The 25,551-nt window shown below is 37.5% G+C and overlaps 1 protein-coding gene across 2 annotated transcripts in view; it reads left to right on the forward strand.

Moving 5' to 3' along the window:
- Positions 1–25,551, forward strand: part of ZC3H6 (zinc finger CCCH-type containing 6) — a 44,084-nt gene that overhangs the window by 4,745 nt on the left and 13,788 nt on the right. For both annotated transcript variants that reach the window (XM_026110446.2, XM_026110447.2), the window contains exons 2-4: positions 18,517–18,697; positions 20,737–20,859; positions 22,410–22,665. In XM_026110446.2, the coding sequence (XP_025966231.2) occupies positions 18,517–18,697; positions 20,737–20,859; positions 22,410–22,665 (560 nt within the window). The remainder of the gene's footprint in view (positions 1–18,516; positions 18,698–20,736; positions 20,860–22,409; positions 22,666–25,551) is intronic.

The following is a 25,551-nucleotide window of genomic DNA, read 5'->3' on the forward strand; positions in this document are numbered from 1 at the left end:
TATTTCTACATTTTCTCTGTTATTGCTTAATCAACATTATTTTGTAAGCTTCCGTGTCCATATCTTGTCTCAATCCTCATGGCTCCTCAGGTCCGTGAAGCACCAGAGCATTGTAGATCAGGGAAGCACTTGAGGAACTGAAAAGCTAAAGATCTCTTATCAGCTGTAGTTGCTGCTGTCCAACCTGACTGCTCTCCCAGCCTTCCTTGCCATAAGGCTTCCATCCATCTTCAGTTAAACGTGGCAGTCTGCTCTGTCCTGTGCTTTAATGCTCCCTGTCCACATCTGCAAACAGTTTGATTTGAAAATGTTTACTTAGGGCTGTTTTAGAGATTTTTTAGTAATAGTTAATCACCAGAGAACACAGTCATGTTAAGCGGAAGTTGTTTGTGATCACTGAATGCAGTGTTGTCGCAATTTATTGTTTTTGAGCGCAAGTTCAAAAATTGCTTTAACACCAGGAAAATAGGAAATGCAGAAATAATCACTCACATCCTATGGTAAAACACAGCTTGCTTACGTACAGCTAACATTGCAGAAGTGGCAAAAATGCAGCTAAGCTACACAGCAGTTACTCCTCATCTTAATGGGGAGGAGGAGGTGATCTATGTGAATTTCCATAACTATGTCTACAGTAATAAAATGCAGCAACTGGAGAGAGTTGGGTGCTGGGGTGAGAAAGTGGGCTTTCTAACTTTCTCTGGTTTTAGCAGCTCATTGGCCTCCTGTACCACCACAAGAAACCATTTTTTGGCATGTCTTACTGTTATCTTTCTCACTTCCTTGCTTCATAATGCTGAGACGTAGGATCCAGCTGAAGCCAGCCTAAGGCTAAAAACAGGTTCAAACCCAAGCAGTCTGGTCAGTAACTTTTCATGATATGATTTCCTTGCCTGGCTGTAGATTAAAAGAACTTTAGATTAGTAGTGCTCAAAACTAATGGCCAGCTGAAAACTCTGCCTTAAGTAACCCTCGTAACATTGTGCGACATGCCAGTGCCAATTCTCTACACGCCAGCTTGTTGTACTAACTGCAGGAACATCTTCTTTTGGTCGTTTTTTTTCTTATTATTTCAGAAGTTCTGTAGTGTAGCAGGTGGCTAGGACAAACTCATCCATGTGTGTTTGTCACTGTTTTGTGGTGGTGAAGCTACAGGAGTAGCCTTGCCGTAGAGGCAGCTAAGCTGAGTCCATGGCCATGGATAATTCATGAAGGCTAGAACTGCTCAGTCTGTGGCAGTTGCTTTTGTCATGTGAGACTTTGTTCTGTTTCAGCTTGGTCCAGAAGTGCTCTTGTGAGAGCTCTGTGATTCCTTTCCTATAAAAGAGTATATGTGATACTTGCCATCTTTCTAGCATAAATATGTAGGTAAATACTTTCTGGATGTAAGTTGCAGGATGTGAGTGCAAAATTAAAACTTATAGGATCACTGATTACTAGCAGAGATTTTCTTTTTCTTGGTCAAAGGGTATTTTTTACTGGAGCAAGCAATTCGCTGTCTTTCTAGGCAATATCGGAGTGAGAGCATACTCCTGAAATAGTATATTTCTATTCATGAAGTATAAAAGATTTGTTCTGTCATGTCAGAGCACCTGGTTTCGGGTGCCTATAGAGCAGCATTTTCCAAATCCCTTTATTTTCCTTTTTAGCTTTGGGGAGAGGCTGGTATCAGAACACTCTTAAGAAGTTTGACCAAGGTGCCTTTGTGCTGTTCTGCAGTGCATGAGTGCTTTGCCAGTACTACATCATCTTGTTCAGTGATGCTAAAAAGTCTAATACCTTTTCATGTTAGCAATTACAGATTCCATTTTTAGTATCAAGCACTAGATTTCACATAGGAGAGGGAGGAGTTAATATTTTTATGTGGTCCTTGCACTGCTTATTCCTCATGGATGCAAAAATTCATTAGGACTTACCTCCACTGCTGATACTGGTGTAGTACTGTAATTAAAAAGCTGTAATGGTATTTGCCATTCTAAAACTGGCTTATGGTGAGCTGTAAAGAGCGCTTAGCCCATCCTGGAAGTGTGTCTGTATGTGAAGTTACAACAATACAGTGATACCTGCACTCTGAAAGATGCTTCGCTATGTTGACAGACAATCATTGCATTTTGAAACCTTTTTTCCTGCAAAGTTTTTATAACTTTAGAAACAAATCATTATTAAGATAGCCATTTCAGGCATCTATGGTTGAATTGTATTTGAATTTTACCCATGAGGTCTGCTTTGACCTCAAATTCAGCTTTAAAAATGGAGAGCTAATTTTATATTTTTGGGAAATTTTAGAGCTCTAAGATCCTATTTTAGACATGTAATTTTTGTGTCATCAAATTGCAGCCGAGTTATTGTTCTCTTCATAATTTTATAAAAAAATGAATTACCAGTGAGGATGCTGTAGGTTCATTGCATGGTAGTGAACAGGACAGAATATAATTACGAGAAGTGATAGGAGTATGAGTTCACTGGGTCATGGGTACTATGTAGCATCATATTTTTCTAGATGCGTGGGGTCCGGAAAATATGTGCAGGAGGGTTGTATGAAGGAGGAGTATATGAAGAGCCAGTGTAAAGGAACTGAGGGAGAAGTTTGGTTTGGAAAACTAAGAAACATGCCCACAGGAAATTGAGGAGAAATATCCGGGAGGGGGATAAGGCCTTTTCACTGAATGAATATTGACAAGTGTCAGAAATACTCAGGATGTTTCCCATCAGTCTGTACTGCCCTGCTCTGTTTTATGTCCTTATTACAGATACTCAGAGGTCAGCAGAACAGGTGTGCAATGTTGTTAACTTCTTTGCAGTAATAGACCTCTTAATACCAATTGGAACATGACTGTCTTGCTATAGAACTGATTTATATGGATTAATTTACTGTTCTGTTGATGACTAAAAGCTAGGGAAATTTTCTTCTCTTTTTTTTAAGGCTATTCTGCAGTTCTATCAGTTCAGTCAAGGAAAATGAAATGAGTTTGCAGCAGAGCTTACTTTAATATCTGTATTTGTTACAGTGGTATAGTAAAAGTTCACAACAAATTTTTAATTTTTATAAAGAACAGTTTACAATGCCTGATTCTTCATTGAAATGCCAGTTCAGTTTGGATTTTAGTTAGATTAAGAAATGTTACCAGTAGCATACCTGTAAATGAAGAATGGTAACGTGTATGTGAGTCTGTATGTGTATGAGAAGATTAATTTTTAGGCATTCTGGATGTTTTATGATTTCTTATCTCATTTAGAACTAATCGGCAGGAGAGGTGAACTTTCAGCAATGCACTTGCCTTCAGAAGACCTTTTCTGGGCAGTAAATTCTGTTTTCACCAGAAATTAGGAGCTTCTTAAAAAATATTTCATTACTTAACATGTTAGAATTCTGGTCATGTACTTCGAAAGGACTGAGTAAAATTGTTGTTGTGAAGTTTGCAGTCTTGTTATCATGTCCTTTCTCTACAGCAAATCTCTGTGTACAAGAATTAAAAGGGAGAGGTTTCCACCTTTTTATTTTTTTTAAGTAGCATATATACACTTTTTCTAGTCTTGTTAATGTTTTCGGAAACTCTTAGTTATATACTCTCTTAAGGTTTACTCTAACAAATAAAATCAAGGGCATTCTATTATAAAACAAAATGTGGTTATTTTTAAATGAGACATTTCCTCAGCTGTGAGTCAAACCTTCCAAACTGGACTAACAGAAAATGTTTGATAATAGAGGTTCACATTTTAGTTTTATGATTTCCTTCATGTAAGTTCTTAAAACACACAAAAGTGTGTTCTCACATGGTGATAGTAGCTTGTGATATATTTGCAAGTTTACTAAATACTTCTGCTAGGAAGACTGGGAAAATAGTCCCACAGAGAAACCCTTTTCAGTTTTGTCGAAATACTTCGAAGCTGCAGTCTTCAGTGTACTGAGAAAATGCATGTAGTTTTTGTATCTTGGACTTCCAGAGCTTTAGTTGTAAATCATCTTAAAACATTAAGAATGCTATTTTTAAAAATTGCTTGGACTAAGGGCAAGAAAGGTAAGTTTAAGCTGAGTTTGAATGTTATGAATTAAAATGTAAACACTAGAGTAACCCACTGTGTGGGTTAATATTTTCTATGACCAAATATTTGTATAACTGGTATTTCAGTTATTTTAGTAGACTGATTCTCATTGAAAAATAACTCAGCTTCTGTTCCTTTCTAATCCATTTTTGGAGATGCACGAGGAGTACACTTTGGACAGTAGAAATGCCTTATGGTTCTGTTTTCATATATCTTGCCCCTTCTTTCAAAGCTCTGAGTATCTGGAGACTGAGAAAGAGGGAATGACCATTAGAAATTTTAGTTCTTTCTCCTACATTTGAAGATGAATGAGTTTTTTGGTTTTTGTTTTTTTTAACATAGTCCTTGTACAGAGGCACGTAGGAAAGGATTATTGCCAACGCTACAGCCTTTTATTTAGTTGGGTTTGGTTTAGTTCAGGGAATCTGGATGATGTTGCTTAATTTTGCATCTCTTGTCTTTTGGATATCAAGATTGCCTTCCCTCTCCCATAGGTTATGAGGAAATAATAGTACTTTTTGACAGCTTGTTCTAAACATTAAAGTTCTTCCGGGCTCTTTATCCTTTATGAAGAAATGCCAATAGGTCAGGCCACAGTATCCAAGTACCTTTCAAGTAACTTAAAGCGGGCATTTAGCGAAGGCACTTTTGTTTCTCTTCCAAAAGGACTTAGAATGCAGTAGGCTGGGGTGAAACCTGTTTGTGTGGCCTGCTCTGGGCTGCAGGGCTGCCACATGTAGGCCAATTTACACTATATCAAAATGTTGTTCTAGATTGGGTGCCAGATGTGGTAAAGCAGTACTGCGATGTGTATTTAGCTAGGGTGTCTTCATCAGACCATGCAGGGGGATTAGTTATGCTTATTAGGAACCCCTGAGTGAGAACCTGCGCTAGCCTTGAAAGGAGAAATGAAGGTTACTCACCTGTAACTAGAGTTCTTCAGAATAACCTCTGCACATTGACATGTCCAACCCATACTTTCTTTTTCCATTGCATCTTAATGTTGCAAGATTCTTACCCAGGGATATATAGAGCTGAGAGGGGATTGACAGAGGTGGTAAAAACAGTTGAACAGCCACAATGATGGAAAGGGTTTAGCACTGCTAGCTGAGATCTCTGGTCACAGGTGAGTAACTTCTTTTTGCTGTTTTATATGCCAGAAGTTTGTATTGCAGGTCTGGAGTGTAATAGGCCAGGGATTGGCTTCTGTTTCGTCATGTCTGTTGATCTTACTGCGTGTTGTGAAGAAATTAAGAGTCTAGAACCTTACCTCTTAGTCTGCAATTAATTTTGACCTTCTTCATTCCATCTCAGATTTTTCTGTCTTAACCAGGTGGAGGATTTTTGTGGTCATATAGCAGAGCATGTCTTTAAATATGTCTCTTTGAACTAGTATTGCTCTAAAGTTTCAAATTTTGTTCCTTCTGAAGTTTGTTGTTGGTGATTTTTTTTTCCTGTGGAACACATCCCTTGTCAAAATAAGGATAATTTATGTTGCCTTTTAAGATGATACAGTTTTACCGGGGAAAAAAGAAAATAACGCATTGGTAGAAGCTAAAAATTTGCCAATGTTTGTTCCTTCAACGCAGGGGCTGTCTTTTTGACTCCTGAGGTGCGCATTGCGTAAGAAGCACATCATAAACTGCTCTCTCCCAGTGTTTTGGTGTTATTTCAGTAAAGAATGCTTTGCGCTATATTGTTTTGTGGAGTAAGGTGGTTGAATGTAAAATGGATCTACAGAAAGAAAGAGGGCAAAATGCTTGTTCATTGCTGTTCTAGAGCAAGAAAACTTTGTTTTTGTGTGTCAGACGTTTCCAGCAATAATAGAAGGATACTAAGATATTAAGCAAGGCCAGGACATTCTGTAAGCAAGCACTGTACTTTGCAAAACAGAAGTTCAGATCATCTCTTACTAAACCAATGTTGTGACTGCAGATATGCCAAAGGGAAAACAACATAAGACTCGGACCCATTTCCTAGAAAATCATCTGCTAGCTATGTTGTTTCCAGATCGCATCTGTTTTTTGATTTTGTTTGTTACTCACAGTGGAGAAGGATATGGTCTTGGTTCGGGTCACTGAAAGCCCTTTCCAAAGCTGCATGCTATAGCCAAGTCTGTGGAGGAAACTTAGGAAGTGAACTTTTAAATGGGGTGGGTTCTCTACTCACTTTCTAGTTGACAGCTCCAGTTTGGATTTTAAATGGAAAAAAAGCCCATGAAATTGAAGGTATCACTCCCTTTAATTTTTTTTTGAGGAAGAATTCTGTTATTTGCCAGAAATGATACATTTTTGACCATTGTCTTTTCAGGTCAAAGTTATCCAGTCATCTTTTTGACATTCCTGAAGTTCAGTGCTTGGAAAATTCTGAGATGTTGTGGAAGGAATTTAGGCAGCTGGGGATTAGTGAACTTCCATAATCCTACCCTTGACATGTAAGCCAAAGGATAATATTACTGGGATTCTGCAGGCTTATTTTACCTGGAGAGTTCCTAGAGTCCTGGATGCATCCCAGAAGTATAATTATATGTTAGCAGTTCCTCGGGGAACTGATAAATACCCTATTTTCAAAAGAGCAAAGAGCAGATTTGAACTCCATAGAAATCCTTGACAGAGTGAGTTTTGCTCATTTTGTCAAAATACGAAAGCTTGTTTTTTTTCTAATAGCTGCAGGTGTTTCATTAATATTTACATTCTGATTTTATTATGCATATTTTGTTAATCAGAAAAGTATCTGTCACATCTTTCCAAGAGTTACTTTTTCTTGGCTAGTAAATGATGTACCTCAGAGTTTGTCAGGGAATCCTGGAGATAATGGACCCTGCAGTGTTTGAAGAGAGGATTTATTGCTTGCCTGGGATGGATTTTTTGAAGATTCTTCATCTTTTCTTAAGTATGAGAATGTTTAGTGTAAGGCTTGCGTATGAATAGGTCTCAGTAAGCACCTTTTAAAAATCACATGAAAATGTGTTCTGAAACTGTCTGTGTACTTGACTTTTTGGGGCAGCAGGCATAATTTTTTGTTACTTATTTCTGATATTGTTCTAAAGCTAACTTTGACTCCATAGCCATCTATTGTTTTATATTTGCACTGCAGAAGAAGAATTTCCTCTTCAGAATGTTTCAAAGTAAGTGTTTAATGCCATAAGCAAAAACAGTGCTGCCTGTGTTCTGTTTACATTTGCAGTGTAGCTAATCTTGAGAAATAGCAGCCAACCAATTTTTGCTGCCTTTTTTCTAAGCACTGTAATTTTTTAAATTTGAATGTAAGAAATGCCGGTAATGGTATACCTCTACTTTTTCTGGTATGCTGAACAGATTCTGTAGGGCTTTTGTTGTTAGGATGTTGGGTTTTGGTTTTTTAACATTTAAGACACAAAATGAGGTCATATAATTTTGATGATTTGCGTGTGTTGAAAATTTGTCTTGTTAGATAATGAAGTTACAAATACCAGGGTTTTATATAGCTTATTCTAAGGATTCAAAAAGTATAAGGATGTTTATCTGTTTTTATAAAAAAGCAAGCATATTTCTGAACCATCATCTTTCTGATAGATTGAAGGTGACATTCTGATATCCTGCAGACTGGATGAGTGATCTTTTCCTACTGTTTGAATAATAGCGTACTTGGGAGATGCCAGCCTCTTGAGCTAATTAATACTCATAAGTAAATAAATTCAAGATACTCAGGTTTATTTTATGGTAACCAATCTCAGTTGAAAGCTGTGTACATTCCATATGCTGTCAAGTTCGATGTTTAGTAGAGAATGGAAAGCCAGGCTTCAGACTTCCCGTAGAGTAGAAGAGGATAGCAGCGGAGGCAGAGAAATTTTTTTGACCCGTCTCTTATCTGTGGAGGTATAAATTTATTAGAGCAGATGCAGCTAATTGCAGGCATGCGTAGAATGCAAAGGTAACTTAACGGCAAAAATTCCTGTTCTCAGGAGCTACAGTTAGGTGCAAAGCCTGCCTAATTTAGCATAATAAAACTACTGAGAAATACCAGACATACAGGCCTCCTAAACTGGGCTGGGGACAGAGAGGGAACCATAGAAAGTATAGACATACAATTAGGAAATAAATGCTAACCATTAAAACCAAAGGACAGACTGAGAAAAGGTGAGAAATGTAATGGAAAATCATTAAAGAAATTCCACATTGGTACAGGAATGCAGAAGATACCTATACGGCCACCAGTCCAGTTATCCATTGCAACAGTGTACAGTATCAGCACTAACAGATGGGTACAGTAATGTGTCAGTCACTCTGTAGCCTTGAATTTAAAGTAACTGTAATCTAAAATAAACACTGAAGCCTTCTCAATCTATTCCATCAAATAGCTGTAGGATTTTCAGTGTGTTTCATGTCACAAATGTTTATAGCCAAATCTGACTTCAGGATGAATTAATTCATCTCATGTCATGAAAAATAGTTGCAGTAATTTAAGTATTAAATTATTAGTGCAGAATCTCCTAAATTAGCCTGATAATAAATGTAACGTTTTGAAATCACACAGGTTTTTTGAACTGAGGGTGGGAGGGGCTTATTCTAGCAGTTTTGAGTCCGGAGTTGTATATGGAAACAGAAAAGATCCTAAGAGCTCAAGTCTTAAATCTCTCTGTTTTCAGGACCTCACTAGACTTGGGGTTGTTCTTTCTTGGTTTCTGTCTTTAAGGGGTGAAGGGGATGTGAAGGTAAAACTTTTTCTGCAATACCTTTTTTGAGACGAAGTGACTCCCATTAAATCAAGAATTCAGGAGGATGATTTTCGATTGTATTTTTATATTGATTTTATAATAATACAATATTTTTTATTGATTGTATTTTTGAATGCCATTTTCCCAGTGCAATATGTCATGTTTGATTTTTAACATTTGCTGGTATATTAAGATTGTTCAGTGAGCTCTAGTCACGTTGTTACTTTGATCTTTTTTCCCACAGTTTTATTAGTATTTTAGTAAGATCCCCAAATTCCAGTGACTTTTGCAAGAATTGAGTGCCGCCTTCTGTTATGCACGGAAAAATAACAAATGCCCTACTAGGTCAGACTGATGGTCTGTCTGGCTCAGTATTTTGTCTGTGATAGTGGCAGCAGGAGATGCTAGTTAGGGAGCGCATGTGAGCCTGGATACTTCATACAGTCTACTTTCTTGTGTTCCTACTGTGCACAGTTGTATTCAGTTTGTTAGAGGAAACCGCCAAGCTTTTAATGTGCTTATTTTCTGTGAATTTGTCCAATCCCTTGTTGAAGCTGCTGCCGTCGGCTTCCACAACTGCTTGTGACAGTGAGTTCTAAAAGTTCACTGCTGGCCATGAACTTTCTTTTACTGCCCGTCGGTATGAACGGTAGTATTTAAATGACTCCCTCCACAGTGGAATCTTTTTTTTTTTCCCCCAGGTTAAATCTGGGGGGCTTTTTCACATCCTCTTTTTCATATTTGGACATTTGAAAGTTGTGAACTTTCCTCCCGTTCAGTCCTATTACTTCATGCTACTTAGCAAAAGAGAACCACCTTTTATACTTTCCTAGATTGTTTTCTCCCATGTTCCAGGAGTCTGTTTTTTCAACTGCCAGAAGCCTTGCCGCCCTTATGCGTTGCTTAGATCTGTTCTTGGAGTACCCTTTTTTATCACGTACTATAGCAAAGCATCTTTGTGGGTTTTGGATGTACATATCTTGTCTTACATGGTAAACAGTGGGCTGCAAGGAGATGATAGAAAAGAGGTGCGGTGTTGCAGATGCTGTAGATGTTATATAGAATCCCATCCATAGTTGAAAATTAAGGTTGAGGAGGCAGTCACTTGAAACTGGTTAGACTTCCTTAGTTTTTCTCCAAGCCGTTGCATTAATCTTATTTTTTTCCCCCACTTTTTGGCTTGCTAATGATCTACAAACATATCTTGCTTTTTGCATTATTGGTGTTAAAGAGTATTTAGTTCTAAGAAGTTCCAGGAGATCCAAGGTGACTAAATACAGCAGTCATTTCTTTTCCCCCTTTCTTCTCCCAGGCGTATCCATTTACTCCTGTTTTGGAGGGGAAAAAAAAAAACAAAGCTGTGTTGCTTCTGTCTTAACAACCAGCTTCTTACTATGGAGAGTTAGGTCTTTAGCTCCCTGTTGAGTTCTTCACTCTTCCTACTCATTTGCAGTCCCTTGAAGGGGACAGAATTCATCATCAGGGTAGGTAATATGTTCTCCACATGGGCCTGAGCAGGGCAAATTGCAAGGCAGTTTAATACAGGCTAATTACTGCTTCTGACCTAATACCTAAAGCTTTTACTGCCCCCAGCACTAGTTTAAGAACTGTTGTGTGCATAAGGCCTTCAACAGTCCGAGATTCACTGCTCTACAGAAGTTAAAACCTTCTCTTCTAAACCAGAATAAACTATACCGTGTTATGTTTCTCCTTCCTTCTACTCTTCTATTATTTAAGAGTTCCAAAATTAGGAATGATTTGCCCAGATGCTGTGTTAATTTGTTATTCACATATATGCTTAAGATAAGTCTGTTTGTTTCATAACATTTTAAAAAGTGAGCCCTGTTTTCCTGTTATGGAACATGGGCATAGATTTGCAGTATTTATGGATAAATATCTGTATGACTTCATGCCTCGTGATACATTTAATCGCATTCTTAATATTTTGAAAAAAGTGATGTTAAGATTCTTCACGGTCATTACCTGAATTTTTAAGGCAGATAGATCACAACTTAAAATACCTGCTGGATACAACTGGATCTGTAAACTGACTTGAACTGGGATCATCAGATACTTTACCACCAATTCCTTTAATAAAACTTTTTAAATTTGTTAGCTAGGGAACATTATAACTTAAAAAGGGATGGAGTGCATGATGTGCAAGAGGGAGGAAGGTTTGCTTGGTCTGGAGATGACAAAGCGGGGAGGGATTCTTGCTGCCTTTTACCTTGGAGGCAGTTACAGAGGAGACCGAGCAAGGCTCTTCTCATAGGTGCACGGTGAAAGGAGAAGACACAGTAGATATCAGTCGCAGCAATGGAAATTCCTTTTTTTTTTTTTTTTTTTTTTTCTTTCCCTGTGCAACCTGATCGAGCTTTGAAATTGGATCAAATTTTGAAGTGGGCTCTGCCTTGAGCAGGGTATTAGATAGAAGCCTCTTTGAACATAAAAGGTTCTGAGTCAGTTCATTTTAATGTTTTAAATTTCTATTGCTATAATATGCTTCAAGAGGCAAGGGAGAGTCAGATATTTTGCCCAAGAGGAAAAAATGTATTCTGGCTCATGAAAATATTAACAAAACCTGACGAAACTCTGGATAGAAATTAAGCACATAAAACTTCAGCTGTGAGGGTAATGTTCTCAAACTTAACTGCTTATTACACAAGTTTAATACATTCTGTTGTAATTTTCTTTGTTGTATTTATTTAATTATCCAGCATTAACATTGGTTAGGATCTTGAACTTTTCGCACTTCTGTAAAATAATCCATATGGAACAGTATCCTCAGGAGTTATAATTATCTTAAACTGCTAATTTTTGCTGTAGTTCAGAAAATTGTGTGAACATGGTGCTCTGTCTGTCAAGTTCAAGCACTTGAAAGCTCAACATATGAGTTCACAAAAATTATGATTTGAATCTTGTCAATGAAAAGCTTAAAGCCTTATACCACAGAGTAAGTTAGTTCAATACAGAATGGACTGACATTTAATGTTAAGATCAGTATAGTCGTGTCTTGTTCTGAAACATTAATGGCACTAATCATTGTATAGTGACACCTTAATTTAACAGGCATTCTCCAGTAGGGCTTGTGATTGGGGAAAAATATCCCCTGAATAATACTTTCATTTGATAAACCTTAGCAAAGTATTGTACCCTTAGTCCCTCGCTTCCTCAGTCTGTTGTCTGAGGGGAAGCTGTTCTTTAATTTTGTTTATGTTGTGTAATTCCTTTATATTATCAGCCTAAGGTTTCTTTCATGCACATACATTCACTGGTCTGGGCACTAGTCATGGATTAGACCTTCCTATTTCACCACAGTCTAAGATGCTGCAGGCTTCCTGTTCGTCCCTTGCTGAGTGCTGTTGCTGGAGAAATGAAGTGCTGCGTTCCAGCCTTGCTTTTTTTCTGTCTCCATCTGAGAGCGATCCTAGATTCTTTGCTCTCAACAACACCTATTTATTGAGAATTTTTTTCTCGGAGATTGCTGGGCCTCCAAATTATATGTTTTCAGTAATCGGAACCTGTTGATCTTCCTTTTAGAGCAGCCTGAAGATCCTGTACGCTGAATCTTCATTCCTTCTGGTTCCCATTGCTCAGAATGTGTCACAGGGACCTATCCCAGCCTGCCTTTTTTAGCACACCTTAAACTGGCTTTCCTGAACAATGCAGCAGAGCGGTCTAACCCATACCGCCAGCCTGCCTGTGCCAACAGTCAGACCAAATAGCTGGAAGTCACAGGAAAAGGTAAGCCTGCGTTTCTGTCTTTCCAGCTTTCTCTCTGTGCGCACCAGAGCAAACTAAGCCTCGCCGTCATTTAGTCAGCCAGCAATTCTCCACAAAGCAGAAGGCAGGAAGCGGCGTGGTTGATCGTGGTATCAGTGGGCCACTGCAGATGGAAAATGTTGCCTTCCTTTGAAGGATAAGTGCCCAGACGTGACACAGATTCTGACTGATTCTTTGTGGCACTCTGCAGTGCAGCACAGGTAGAAATTCAGTCACCCCTGTTTCTTCTTATGTCTTCCAGCCTCTCTCAATTTCCACATTCATGTTGGCCGAAGATGCCATTCCTTCCTCTATCAAGGTTGTCCTAGACCAATTCATTGGCAAATAGCTGTGAGAATTAGAGATGTTTTCCTAGCTCTGTAAACCTTTTAAGTCTTGTTGTAATGATATGCCTTGAGAATTTCAGTCAGGTTTCTTTCTGGCTCTTTTCCTGGAGGATTGTTGCCATCTTTCCCTTGCAGTCTGTTAAGCACTTCAAGTTTCTGTGATGCTGCATCAGGAACTGGGAATTGATTAAGGTCCGAACTGGACTGAAAAACCAGATGCCAGTTTCATTTCTGAAGGACAGGCCTTTGAATCTGGGATTTCTGCTCAAAAGAGAGGGAAATCCTTTAGATACTGTATCATAGCGTGTGTCTTAATACTCTGTTTTTAATCTACAATCTTACAAAAGATGAACAAATGAGAGCTGTAATTTGAATGATACAGTTGAGCTTCAGCAGTACACCTGCTCTGTCCTCTCAAGCCAAGTGCCTTCTCTTTGGGCTTGATTCTTGTATTTCAAAAGGTTTGAGTGCTGACCAGAAGCATCAGGTGTTCAGAATGTCTGACAAAAGTACTCACATTGTTAAGCTTTTCAAAAATTTTGGTTGTGTTTTTGTTTTGCAGAAGTTGTAGCAACATTATGGAATGTTTAAATTTGCAACAAAAATCATTTTCCTGGAGAGTACAGATTACCCTTGGTGACGTTTTGGGCACAAATAAAATCATCATAATGGAAAAATAATTTTTGCCTCTTTCATTGCAAATAATTTTCAGAAAAAGCTGCCCTGAAACCATTCCAGTCCAAGCCACCTGCTTTTCCTGTGAAGCTTTTTAATCACAGTTAAAATGTCCTAGTAACAAAACAATTGGTTGATCCTTAAGATGCTCATCTGAAATATCTTGTCCTTAGCTTCAAAAGAATTAGCTTTCTGACATTAGGATGGAGGAGAGCCTAAGCTGCTGCTTTAGCTCTAGCAACCAAAAATGTCAGTTGCGCTCTAAGGAAATCCATGTAGAGAAACGGAATCGATCTGTTAAAGAAAGCAGGATAGATTTTAAACACCCTGTAAAATGTATGTCTAGTGTAATTATCACAGCTACCAAATAGCTAGTAACATTTAACACAGATATTTCTGTAATGTTGTGACAGAAGTCAGAGCTGCAAAGTCATGTGCAGATCTTTACCTGACATTTTTTGTGAAAGTAGATCATCTGCCAGTTCAACCAGTTTCTCAAACTGAAGGAGGATTCAAAATGGGAAATGTCCTATGCCTGACTCAAGACAGGATTTCATGCTATTATTTCAGTAAATTTCTCCTATTTATTTTCCCATCTGCTTTTATCATCATTGATTTTAATTTCAATTCAGGGAGAAATTTTTGTTCTTACTATGTCTCTTTTAATGGAGTCGTCTTATTTCTGTTCTAATGTTATCCAGATTGATGAGGGTCAAATGAAAATATATAGCATTTACATCATGTTATGTGAAATAGCTGCTACTGAAAACTGGGCCATCAACAATTCATAATTTTTTTTAAAAGCACTGTGGATCATCTTTGGAAGAATTTCTTTTGTGTTCAGGATCAGCCTAAGGAATATTCCTGTTCTGGTTTCAGATAGTCCAGACTTAAATGTTTCTTTTTCAGTGATGTGTCTATATGTCTTATATATATGAAGTACCACTTTTTTTTTTCAATAGTAGATATAAAGTTATATTAAAGTAACATTGTTCCAATGGTGCCAAGAATACCTTTGGATCCCCTCTTCATTTCATTCCTACTGCTGTATTATTTCACACCAGGAACAACTGCAGAACAAAAATGTCTTGTTGAAATCTCGGTCTGTGCATCCCTCAGAATCCTTCCATTGAGAAGCTGCAGATGCACACCAGAGAAAAGAACAAGCAGATGTGGCTGTCGCTAAATCCTGTTAGCCACTTATCCCAGGCGGACTGCAAGTGAAATAGGGGTTCAGTTTAGTCATCTTTTGGTTTGTATGCCAAATCATTTTTCGTTTTCATCTAGATGTGCATGCGTGCGAGCGCAGCAAGACCTGTACCTGTATCAACAACAGCAGTCATAGGCACATAAGGTGAACGTCATCTCTTTCTGGTGACAAGCGTATTCAGATATTGACTTCTTTAAGTCCTCTCTATTTTGAGAAGGCTGATCACCTTTAATTTTGTGAATGCCACAGGGCTAGCTGAAGATACAGCTTTCATAAGCTTACCAGTCTCTTGAATCGAGTATCTTCTAGTAATTTGTCGCTTCTCCCCTCTCTGAGAGTGTAAATATCAGCAGCTTTGGCTTTTTTGAGTTGAATTAATTTTGCATTAAAATACCAGATTTTTTTTTCAGAAGCAACATTCTAAAAGGTTAGACAGCTGTGCATCTGTCTGAACTTAAATATCTTTCAGTGTTGGTTACAGACAAACTGGCCCTTACTGGACATTAAGGCTTAATATGAAATCTTCAGTCCTCGGTTTACAAAGTTGTTAATTTAAGATTTCTTGTATTTTTTTTCATGGCTGTTATACAAGAAGGACCCCCGTGTAGAAACATACTTCATGGTATTTTTTTTAATCCAGCAATTCATATTTACTGTTTGTTTATGGCAACAAGTTAGTCAGTACTCATTGCAATAAAGAACTGATGAAAGGTTTTGAAAGCCTCTAATACCCAGTTTCTCGGTTGTTTGAAATATGTAGAAGCATGCCAGAAGTCATTCAATATGAATCTTTGAATTCACTTGTTTTCCCTGTCTCCCACTCCTTCCCCATTCTCAGGGGCATCGGATTATGTTCTGCCAGGAACTCGGTGGAGTTGTTGGCTGTGCAAAAACTAAACTAAGACTTTATTCACAGACATTGTTGAGAGTCACCGTCTTGCTGTTGTGTACAACCCTGATGCTTGCTGGTGAAGACTTTGAGTCTTCCAGACTGCCCATATGCAAGCAATATTATAATTTCAATATTTTTCCATCAAAGGGAAGATTATTTTGCCTTACATTTTTTTTTCTTTCTCCTTAAAGCTGTATTTTACCATGTGCCATTTTTGTCGAGTAGTTTCCAGACCAACAGGTGTTTGCATTGTGAATAACAAGTTGTTTCCCGAACAATTTCCATTAATTTGGGGGTTTCCTCAGTAGCTCAGCATTTTGTAAGTAATTTGGTTGATGGTAAATATCCTGTATTGTTCGTATAAAAAAGTAAAAAAGTTTTTATGGTCATTTTGTTTAAAGAACAAGAAACAGTAGGCACTGACAATACTGTATGTGTTGGTGGTGGGGAGAAGGAGGGACCGAAGAGCAGAAAAGAACCACACATGCAACTTGAGAATAGCTTTAGTACCACCAAGTAGTCCTCCACAGTGAGAAATACGAGTTTAAAAAGCTTTGATTTATTTTCATCTATTATTTTCACTGTTTTAAGTGTTGTTTTTGCTGTTCATGTTGTCTTGTGGATGGTGCTGCTGGTAGTATCCTTTTGAAGATTTCTGATGTTCATTTACTAATAAATGAGGATTCTGACTTTTACCAATTTTCAGTCATTCGAAAAGAAACCTTCAGTTTCATACTTTGATCTTTCATATAGTTTTCTACTATATCTGGCCTTACCTCCCTGCTGCCCCCATCTGGCAGTTTTTCTATTAAGTTTCTGGTGAATCTGGTATTTTTATACAGTGGTGATTTTAGACTCCATAGGACTAATGACATTTTCTAGCACTCTTCACGTAAAAGTGCAGGATGGAGTTTCTGTAAGGTTCTGGGGTACCCACAAAGGCTGAATTCCTGAAGTAGCGGAAAGTAGTAAAAACAGTTATATAATTGGCTCTGTATAAGTTTGAAAGTAGTGCATTCTTCAACAACCAAAACCCAGCAAATACCAAATAGTAGAAGAGGCGTTGTGATTGCTTCAGAAGCAATTGGTGCAGCAGAATGCCCGAAACAGGGGTTAGAAATAAGATATCTGGTGTTTTGTTGGAAATGTGACTTTACTGGGGAAATATTTTCAGGGTGGTTATTGTTTTGATCAGTAGACAGAATGTTGTTTAGAGGCTCATATAATCGCGAAAGCTGTTTTTTCTGTACTGATGGAGATGAGCACAAACTTTTCTGTTATTTACTCTACAGGCTCTTAGACGTGCTACATGTGTATTCATATTTATTTTTTGAATTATCCTTTCATGTCACTCCAACTTTTAAAGCCTTTTGAGCCAGTCAGCGTTCATATTCGGAAGTTACGTTCACATGCACAGTGCTCCATTTGCAGTATTTATTGATGAAATATTTCTGCTTTGTGATGTAGAAAACAACCTCTTCCCCACCCCCACCCCTGCCCCGAATTCAGTGTTGTGAATTTTAGAAAGGAAAAACCTGCGCAGCTTCGGATAGAATAGCATCATCAGATGTCTGTCCTCCGTGAGCTTTTAGAGTGCAGCAAATGAAGTGCAAATGTTAATAGTCCTTTGCTGTCAACTGCTGCTAAAAGTTTTTTTTCATTTTTACAGAATTGACTTACCCTACAAATTAATTCTGCTTTTTGGAATCGCTCATTACATTGTTCATTATCCCTTAGATTTTATGTATTTTTTCCCTTCCAGCTGTATTTCACATTTCCAGTAAGCGCAATAACGTATTGCATATTACATGTTAGTTACATAATTAGCCCATCAGTTGTGTGTATGGTCATGGCAAAGCAAGGGTGCATTAAAATCTAACTGGAAATACCACGCAGTAGCAGAGGTTGCCTGTAAAGCCCAAGTTTATTTAGATCACTGTAAGGGGCCCTGTTCAACCTAAGCAGAACAAGGAGAAAGTTAATGCAGCCGGAAGGTACTGTGTTACAGATAAAACAGTAAAAGGGATGATATTAGATGATGATCATCCTGCTTTACCTAGGACTGTTAAATCCAGCCTCTTTTCAGAGCTGGTGGTTTTAGATAGGAGAATGCTGCAAGGCTTATTTCTGAAGCAGTCCCTTTTTCTTGCTCATGTAAACAAGAGTTTGGCAGTTTTTACTGCTACAGATCTACCTTTACTTCCAGGATCTGGTGCATAGAAGAAAGTGTGGTCATGGTACTATGTGATGTTCCCCCCTCCAGTGCCCACCTGCTTGTTTTCATTATTCTGCTCATAAGTATTCAGTTTGCAGACAGCTTTACTTGCCCTTAATTTTGACCACATCTGTTCTGCAAATGCAACACCATAAAGGTGTGTAGTAGCATTGGTTATTCCTTGACTCTGTTAGAGGTGTGACTCCAGTTTTTGTAGACTAAACCAAATTGTGTGTTTCTTGAGTAAGTGAAAGCATTAACTAGAAGTATTTCTAGAAATGGTTAAACCAGCTCTTCAATGTGAAATACGTTTAAGAGCAACTCTGTGTTATGTATTGAAGCTGTGTTTGTAATCAGATTAGAGAAAACTGTAAGAAGACATGGACTTTGTTCCCAGAAGTTAAAAAAAAAACTAAAAAAAAAAACAAAAAAGTTTTTAAGCTATTTTTGATAATGAAATACAATTTAAGGCCATTTAACGACTTGCATTCTGTTTTTCTTTAAAAGAATATCCTGGAATTCTAGTAGTTTTGGGGGTGTTATATGTATTAAAATGTCTACACAAATGTATAAAAATGTAATTTGAGGAAAGAAATATGTGGTGTTTTTGTTTTACTATGCTGTTGGATGGATGAGATAGATAATGTTACGTACTTTTTATTTTTTCTCCTACAGAGAAGATGGAGAGCTGGAAGATGGTGAAATAGATGATGCAGCATTTGAAGATGTTAAAGAACATGGTACAAAAGGTGAAGATAAACAGAAAAATGACAAAGGACATAGAAAATCACGGAAGAAACGCAAAAAAGAAAAAGAAAAGAAAAAGTCAAAAAGGAGAAGACGGGATAAGCACAAGGTTAGGAAATGCAAACCAAAATATTGGAGGTGCTTATTTGAATTCCAGGTTTCCAGGTTTACGTTTTCCTTATCTAGGAAATTAGACAAGAAGCCTAAAAAATGGTTTTAGCACTGCTTACACAGTCTTTGGACGCTGAGTGCTATTTTTGACAGTCCTATCTTGTCAAGGCATTTCAATACTGAAGTACTTGTCTAAATAGACTTTTGATACACGAAAGTGCATTTTCACTCATTTCACTGGCAGTTTGTGTAGGGTAAGAGATAGTAAATCATTAAGTCATCCAGCTGTAGCATATTATAAATGATAGTTTAGAAACTAGTTAGCTTTGTTTAGATGCATTTTCATAACTTCGTTTTCATCTGCTTGTATTTAAAAGAAAAAAAGTCACATTGTGGGCGTAACTATTATTTGTGATATGCATCTTTATCGCATGCCTGTCTTCTTCAATGTTTCTTTTAAAAACAGTTTACAAAATATCAACATTTACAAGCATTTCACTCTTTGCCATTGTCAGTCCCTGTGGTAGTTCTGAATAAAAGGCCAAAGTGTTAAACCGCCTGTTAAATCCTTTAAACCCTAAACAGCAGTGTAACTTTATGGCACTGGCCACTGACAACAGTAATGGTAGCTGAACCATTAAGAGTGAGAAATTTTAGAACAGGAAGCATAATGTAAATTTCTTGTGTTCACTTGTGCTACTAATTACCATATGCATGGAGAGAAGAGAATTCAAATCAGCTAAGTGAATTCTTCAGGAAACAAGTCATTAAGATAACGTGTACAATTATGTTTTAATTGAGTTTCAAAAATGCAAGAGATTTACAAAATTTTTACAAAGAAAATTCAACTTAATAGTCATTTTCTAAAAATCATGGAACTATACTATGCTGGTGTAGTTTTGAGAAGGAGGCCAAAGATTTAGTGTTTGTTTGTTTGCAATTGCTTTTCTCTCTAATTTTTTGCAAAACAATGTATCTAAATAGAACATTAATATGATTGTAATGCAGGAAAAAATAACAGGGACTCGGGAGAAAGGCTTAATGTGACAAAATAGTTTTGAAATATTTTTAGAAAAGAGTTGGACTAAATGGCACTCTTGGTGTTATCTCGTTGACAGTAGCACGGTCATGTTTTCCAATGCAAGTGGTCCACTGCAATTTACATTTATAAAATTTCTTCTTTAACAGAATAAATTAACTCCAGGAGTTTACATGTATTTGTTTTTAGAGATGCAAGATTTTTTTGTTTTTGGAACAAAATTTGTTCCAAAATATTAGAAAAAGTAAGGCATATACACTTTGTCATGAGTTGCTGTTATGTAAAACCCTGTTCAGGTTTAGCTGACTTAAATTGTTCAAAGAACTTTTTTTTTAATTGTTTATTAAGGAGGTCATAGCAGTATGCCAAAATAACTGAAAATAAGTTATTTTGAATAGTGTGCCTGTAGCCTGAACCAGTTGTGCATACTGTGTACGGAGAATACAGAGGAGCTATCGAAACAGCAAGTAGCAGCAAAGCAGTTGTAGGGGACTGAAAACTTGATATTTCTGAAGGTCCTTGTGTTTTGGAGGTTCATATGTCTTTTGGGAGGTGCTTGTAGCAACAAATGATTTCCTCAGCAGTCTAAATAAGGTATAGACCTTCCTGCTGCCCGGTAGAAAATGATCTGGTCCAAGGTCATGTGCAAGTTTCTAGCCATCTCCCAGATCTGTTAGCCTTTCAGCAGCATCCTTGTTATGTTGCAAAGCAGTAGGGCTCAAAGGGACCCATAGGAAGCTGTTACAACCCAGAGAAAGCACATGTGGCGATAGACCTGAATGTTTACATTCAAAAAGCTTCGTTAGATCACATGTTTGATCAGAATGATCAAAGAATGCACTTTCTTTGGCTTCCCTTGGAAGCAGAGGTTTGTGGGAGTTAAGAAAATATCTTCATATCGTGGGCTAATGCTTCCTTTAATTTCATATACAGTAGACCAGTTACATAGTGCATTGCTTAATAGCATTTGAGAGAGAGATTTTCTTCTTTTTTTCCAGCATAACTCCCCTTCCAGTGATGACAGTTCAGACTACAGCCATGATTCTGATATTGAACGTACAGAAAGACCACATAAAAAGAGCAGTAGTTCATACAGAGATTATGATTCTTCTTTCAGCCAGGTAATACTTTTAAAACTGATTTCTCAGGTCTTTATTTAGTTACAACTTAAAAAACGTAAATCTAGATAATGCTGTTTGTGAAGGCTGCCTTGATCATTGTGCCCGTTCTCACGGATTTCAGAAAATGCATACAGTTCTCATCTCCTTTGGGTAGATTTCCAAATGTGGCATGAATGTCAGTGGTATAAACAAGTGAGATGCTGTATTTTCTCTATCGCGTACTAGTTGAGCTGTTTTTATTACTGCCTATACTGGATTTAGGCTATACTAAGAGGAAACAGCTCTCAGAAAGCCACCTTTAAAAATCTAGAGTTGATTCTGCCTTCTAATACCTTAATTTGTCCTGGCTTTTCTCAGTTCATGCTGCTAGGTAACGCTCATGAGACCACTGCGCAAAATTGAATGCTGTCCTCTAAAGCAGAGATGGAGTGACTAGAGGCAAGAGAGAGTAGCTAGAGGCGTTACAAAGTTTCATTACTTCAAAGGAGAGGAGACTTTCCTTTTAGACTGGAACCATTCCAAAAAGCTTTAAGCCAGCCTGACCTATTAGAAAGTGAAGATCCTGTTTGCAGAAACTGGAGAAGGGACAGTGCTGGCTTAGCAGTGGCCATAACTATTATTTCATTCTGACTGGTAGAGATGGAACAGATTGCATTGTCCGTGTCTGAGATTCTCATGAAGTAAAAAAATATATTTTAGTCATAGTTGTTCTTAGCCATTCATATATTGGGCATAAGAAGTTGAATTTTAATTATGCCTGCTGTTACTAACTCTGTTATTAATGTAAACATTTGATTCTTGTTTTAATCCTGCTAACTTTGGTGGTTACTCTTCAAACTGTTGAACATTGTATACTGCAAAGACTGCACAGCTTAATCTGCCTTACTTCTTGAGAGATGCCAAGTAATTTCTCAAATTCTTGCAAAACAAGCATAACTGAATCTTGCTGACGTATAGCATCAGTACAAAGTCTCAGGAATAAGTATGAAAGTCGCTCATTTAAAAGGTGCTTGCATTTTATGTCACCTAATACGACATAGTTAAATTAGTGTATTTTTCTAAGTATACAAATATCCCTGTTTAATGTCTTATATATGTGTTGTAGGCATATTTCTGAGGCATCTGAACACATAATATTTTTCTGTGATCTGAACATGCTCTAAGCAATACTTTTTTTTCTTACTCATGCTATACTACCTACTCTTTGTTTTTAAAAAAAACTTCAGATCTCTAAAGAGGCAGTGCTTAGAGTATATAGATTTGCATGCGTTAAAAAGCTTTATCAACCTCTCTGAAAAGCTTTGTGGAGTATAAATGCTGATGCTTTTCTTTCCGATGTTTTTTCCTATTTCGATCCATTCAAAATAAAAATATTAATTTTTACTGAATGACTGATTTTCCCTGGATAATAGCGATGCTTGTCTGTGCAGATCCAGTAGACAGCATGACAGTGAAACAACATAAAAAAACCTGGTTTTGTAGAGCAGTTTGGGAGGGATGATGTTCGAAATATTGAGTTGCTTCTGAACAGTGCAATTCCTTTTGTACAGCATGGACACTTATCAGGAAATTACATGACTTCACAGAAAATGCAACATAAAAAAAATATAAAAAGTAAGGATTATGATGAATATGGTCATTATAGTGACGAAAACTTTGGTAATTATAACGAGGAAGAAAAAGATGAAGATTTTGCTGATCAGCTCAAACAATACAGGCAATCTAAAGAGACTTCCAACCCTGATTTAGGACCTCCATTTCCTAAAGAACCAGTGAAAAAACAAGGGATGAAAGGAATCCAGAAAGGTAAAATAGTTTGATTTGATAATTCTGTTGTTATGTGTCAGAATGGAGTCATACAATTATAATGATGGAAAAAAGATGTTAAAACAGTTACGGCGTGCAATATGCAGTGTTTTGGTGCACTTACATGCTTTGTGTGTTTTTTTTTTTTAACTTTATCTGGTGACACTATTTATTTTGTCTGTAATAGAGTATGTTTCTCACTGTAACTTTGTGCCTTTAGTTGGCTTCTAGTCGCTTCACCTTTCCTTTTCCCTCTTCCTTGGATCTCTCTCCTCAACGTATCCAACTTCAGTAAGCAGCTGCCATAATGGGAGACGGTAGCCGTTCTGTCATGCATCATTTGGGGATCTTTGTTTTGATAGCTGAATGAAGAAAGCTGCCGGGGTGAGATATGAGCTAGCAGTCTCCCATCACTAAGTGATATGCTGTTTAATAGTAAGGAATAAAATTATACGTTCACACTGTATATATTGAGGAAGAAGGTCAAGTGTTCTCTAATGAATACATATTAAAAAAAAATACCAGAAGAAAAAAGTCTTAGTTGTGTAACTGCTTGAGTTTGAAATCATAGGGCTTTATCGTGACTTGCTGATGCCGTATGTGAAAAAGATAAGTTCTCTTCATTTACTATTGTGATGTTTTGTTGTGTTCTGTTTTGGCTCAGAAAAAAAAAGTAGATTGGCAAAAGATTAGCAGAATCTTTTTTAAGTGAGACAGAAATGATTTTTGGATGTGCTTCTGGATAAAATCGCATAAGGATCTCTGTCTGCAGCTCATTTGAGATGATTCTGTTTGGCGTTGCCAATAGAATCAGCCTTGCTGCGGCAAGGTGACTCTCACCTGTAGCAGGTGCAGTGGCAGCAGAAATTTCTAACTGGTTCTTTGTTTTTAAATTGATGTGAAAGGAGGTGCTCTATCCCAGTATTTCTAGCTGAGACCATGACTGCTCACTTGCTCATAGCTGGATAATTACCCTCTTGGAACAGATGAATCTTCCAAACAGTTGCCATTAAACACGTTAGTATTCAAAGCTCTTTTGCCATACTTCTCAGGTTATAGTCTCAGCTTCCTTGTGTGTTGTGGTAATGAAACAGGATATATATATATATACACCTAGGTGTCAATTGTACTGGTTAATTCTGTGTTCAGCAACTGACCAAACTGTAGCAAAATTGATATTCCTGTTTTCGCAAGAGGCAAAGTTTATCTGAAGATGATGTGCAGTGTTTCTGAGTGAAAAAGCAAATTATGCATTCTGTCTAGAAATGAGAGGGTGATTTTCTTTTTTTCTGATTTGTGACCTTTGCTAATGTTTGTCTTTCATTTGGGGTGAGAGAAGATGGATATTTTTTAAGCAGAGGTGAGTTAAGAAGCAAATATGGAGAAAAGTACTGATCGAGGGAAGAGAATGGCTCTTTATGGTCATAGGAGAACAAACAGTTTCAAAAATGCATGTGTTTGAGCAATGACAGTGACAGCATCAGAAAAGCAGAAAGAGTCAGTCAAGAATCGTTGACCTTGCTCTAATTCAGAAGAGTAACTGTTAAAAGGGCCAAGCAGCCCAAGATTGCCTTGGGCAATGTTACGTTCCCTATGAGACATAGCACCCAACAGGATTACAAGAGGGTTCAATGAGATCCTGAGTGGTTAGAAAAATCTTAATTAATTGTCTTTAGTAACAAAGCATTCATTAAGAAACAAAAACAAAAAAAGGAGGTCACTTCCTAAATGGATGGGGAGGAGCAGGGGGGTGAGCACCCAGTGATTACAGTGGTTTCCTTGCCGTTTCTTAACTGGCGGAACTGAGTCAGTGCCATGAATTCAAGAGAGCTGTTCCCCAAGCAGAGACTGTTACACAAGGATAGATGAGCCCAAAAGGCTGTTCAGCTAACAAAGTGTCAAAGATTCCAAAAGCATCTGTTCAGTTTAGCACCAAGATACAGCTAGTTAATTGCCTGTATTTGCAGTTGCAAGCTTTCTGGCCCAGAGGAAACCAAAGGATTGCTTGTCCTAAGGGGGCTTACTAATCACGTTGTGCATATCAGAGAGTAGCTAACTTCCTCCATCCTGGTGTGACAGCAGTGTGTAGTTTAACTCTCAGGGAATGGAAAACAGATTGATGATTTTGCATGCTTTCTAACCCTGTGCTCCTGCTCGTACGTTTTCTGCTACAGCTACATCAATACCTTCTGTTTCTTCTTTTCACTCTCCAGCAAAGGATTTGCATCTCACTATTTTTTAAATGTCTTCTTTTTTTATTTCCTCCTTAAATCCTTCTTGTCTGATAACAACTGGAGAAAACTTACAGATGGTTGTTAAACCAATTTTATTTAAAATATTTTTGCATCCTTAATAGGAGTCCAAGTAAAAGCCAAATTAGGTATAAGATGGAAATGTTACACTTTTGAATGATATAACTTGGTTATCTATGATGGAAGGCTGTAAAGGATGTCTTGCTTTATTGGAACTAAACATCTGCTATTTGGGAAGAAAATCTGCAGAGAAATACTGGGGAGAGAAGGAGGGGAATATATTCGGAAGGGAAGAAGGGCCAAAAAGTAACACAGTTTTTTTTTTTTTTTTTTCTCTGTAAACCATTTTCTTTCACTCAACAATATTTAAATGTTTCTATTTGGGAAACAATCCTGAAAAATATTGCTAGAGTTTGGCTCGGTAATCTAGTGGTTTCTCATGAATGAACTTTACTACAGCATCAGTAGACCTGATAGTGTAGTGCAGCTCAGCTGTAATTCTGTCATTCGTGTCCTGGGGCAGGGAGGGTTGAGTACATGTGGTCCTTTGCAGGAGCACTCAAAACCCCCAAGATTTGAGAATTGTTTTTGTAAAATACACTTGCTTGTACTGATAACTACAGACCGCCTGGGG

The sequence above is a fragment of the Dromaius novaehollandiae genome, chromosome 3 (assembly GCF_036370855.1).
Source record: "Dromaius novaehollandiae isolate bDroNov1 chromosome 3, bDroNov1.hap1, whole genome shotgun sequence".
Lineage (NCBI taxonomy): Eukaryota > Metazoa > Chordata > Aves > Casuariiformes > Dromaiidae > Dromaius > Dromaius novaehollandiae.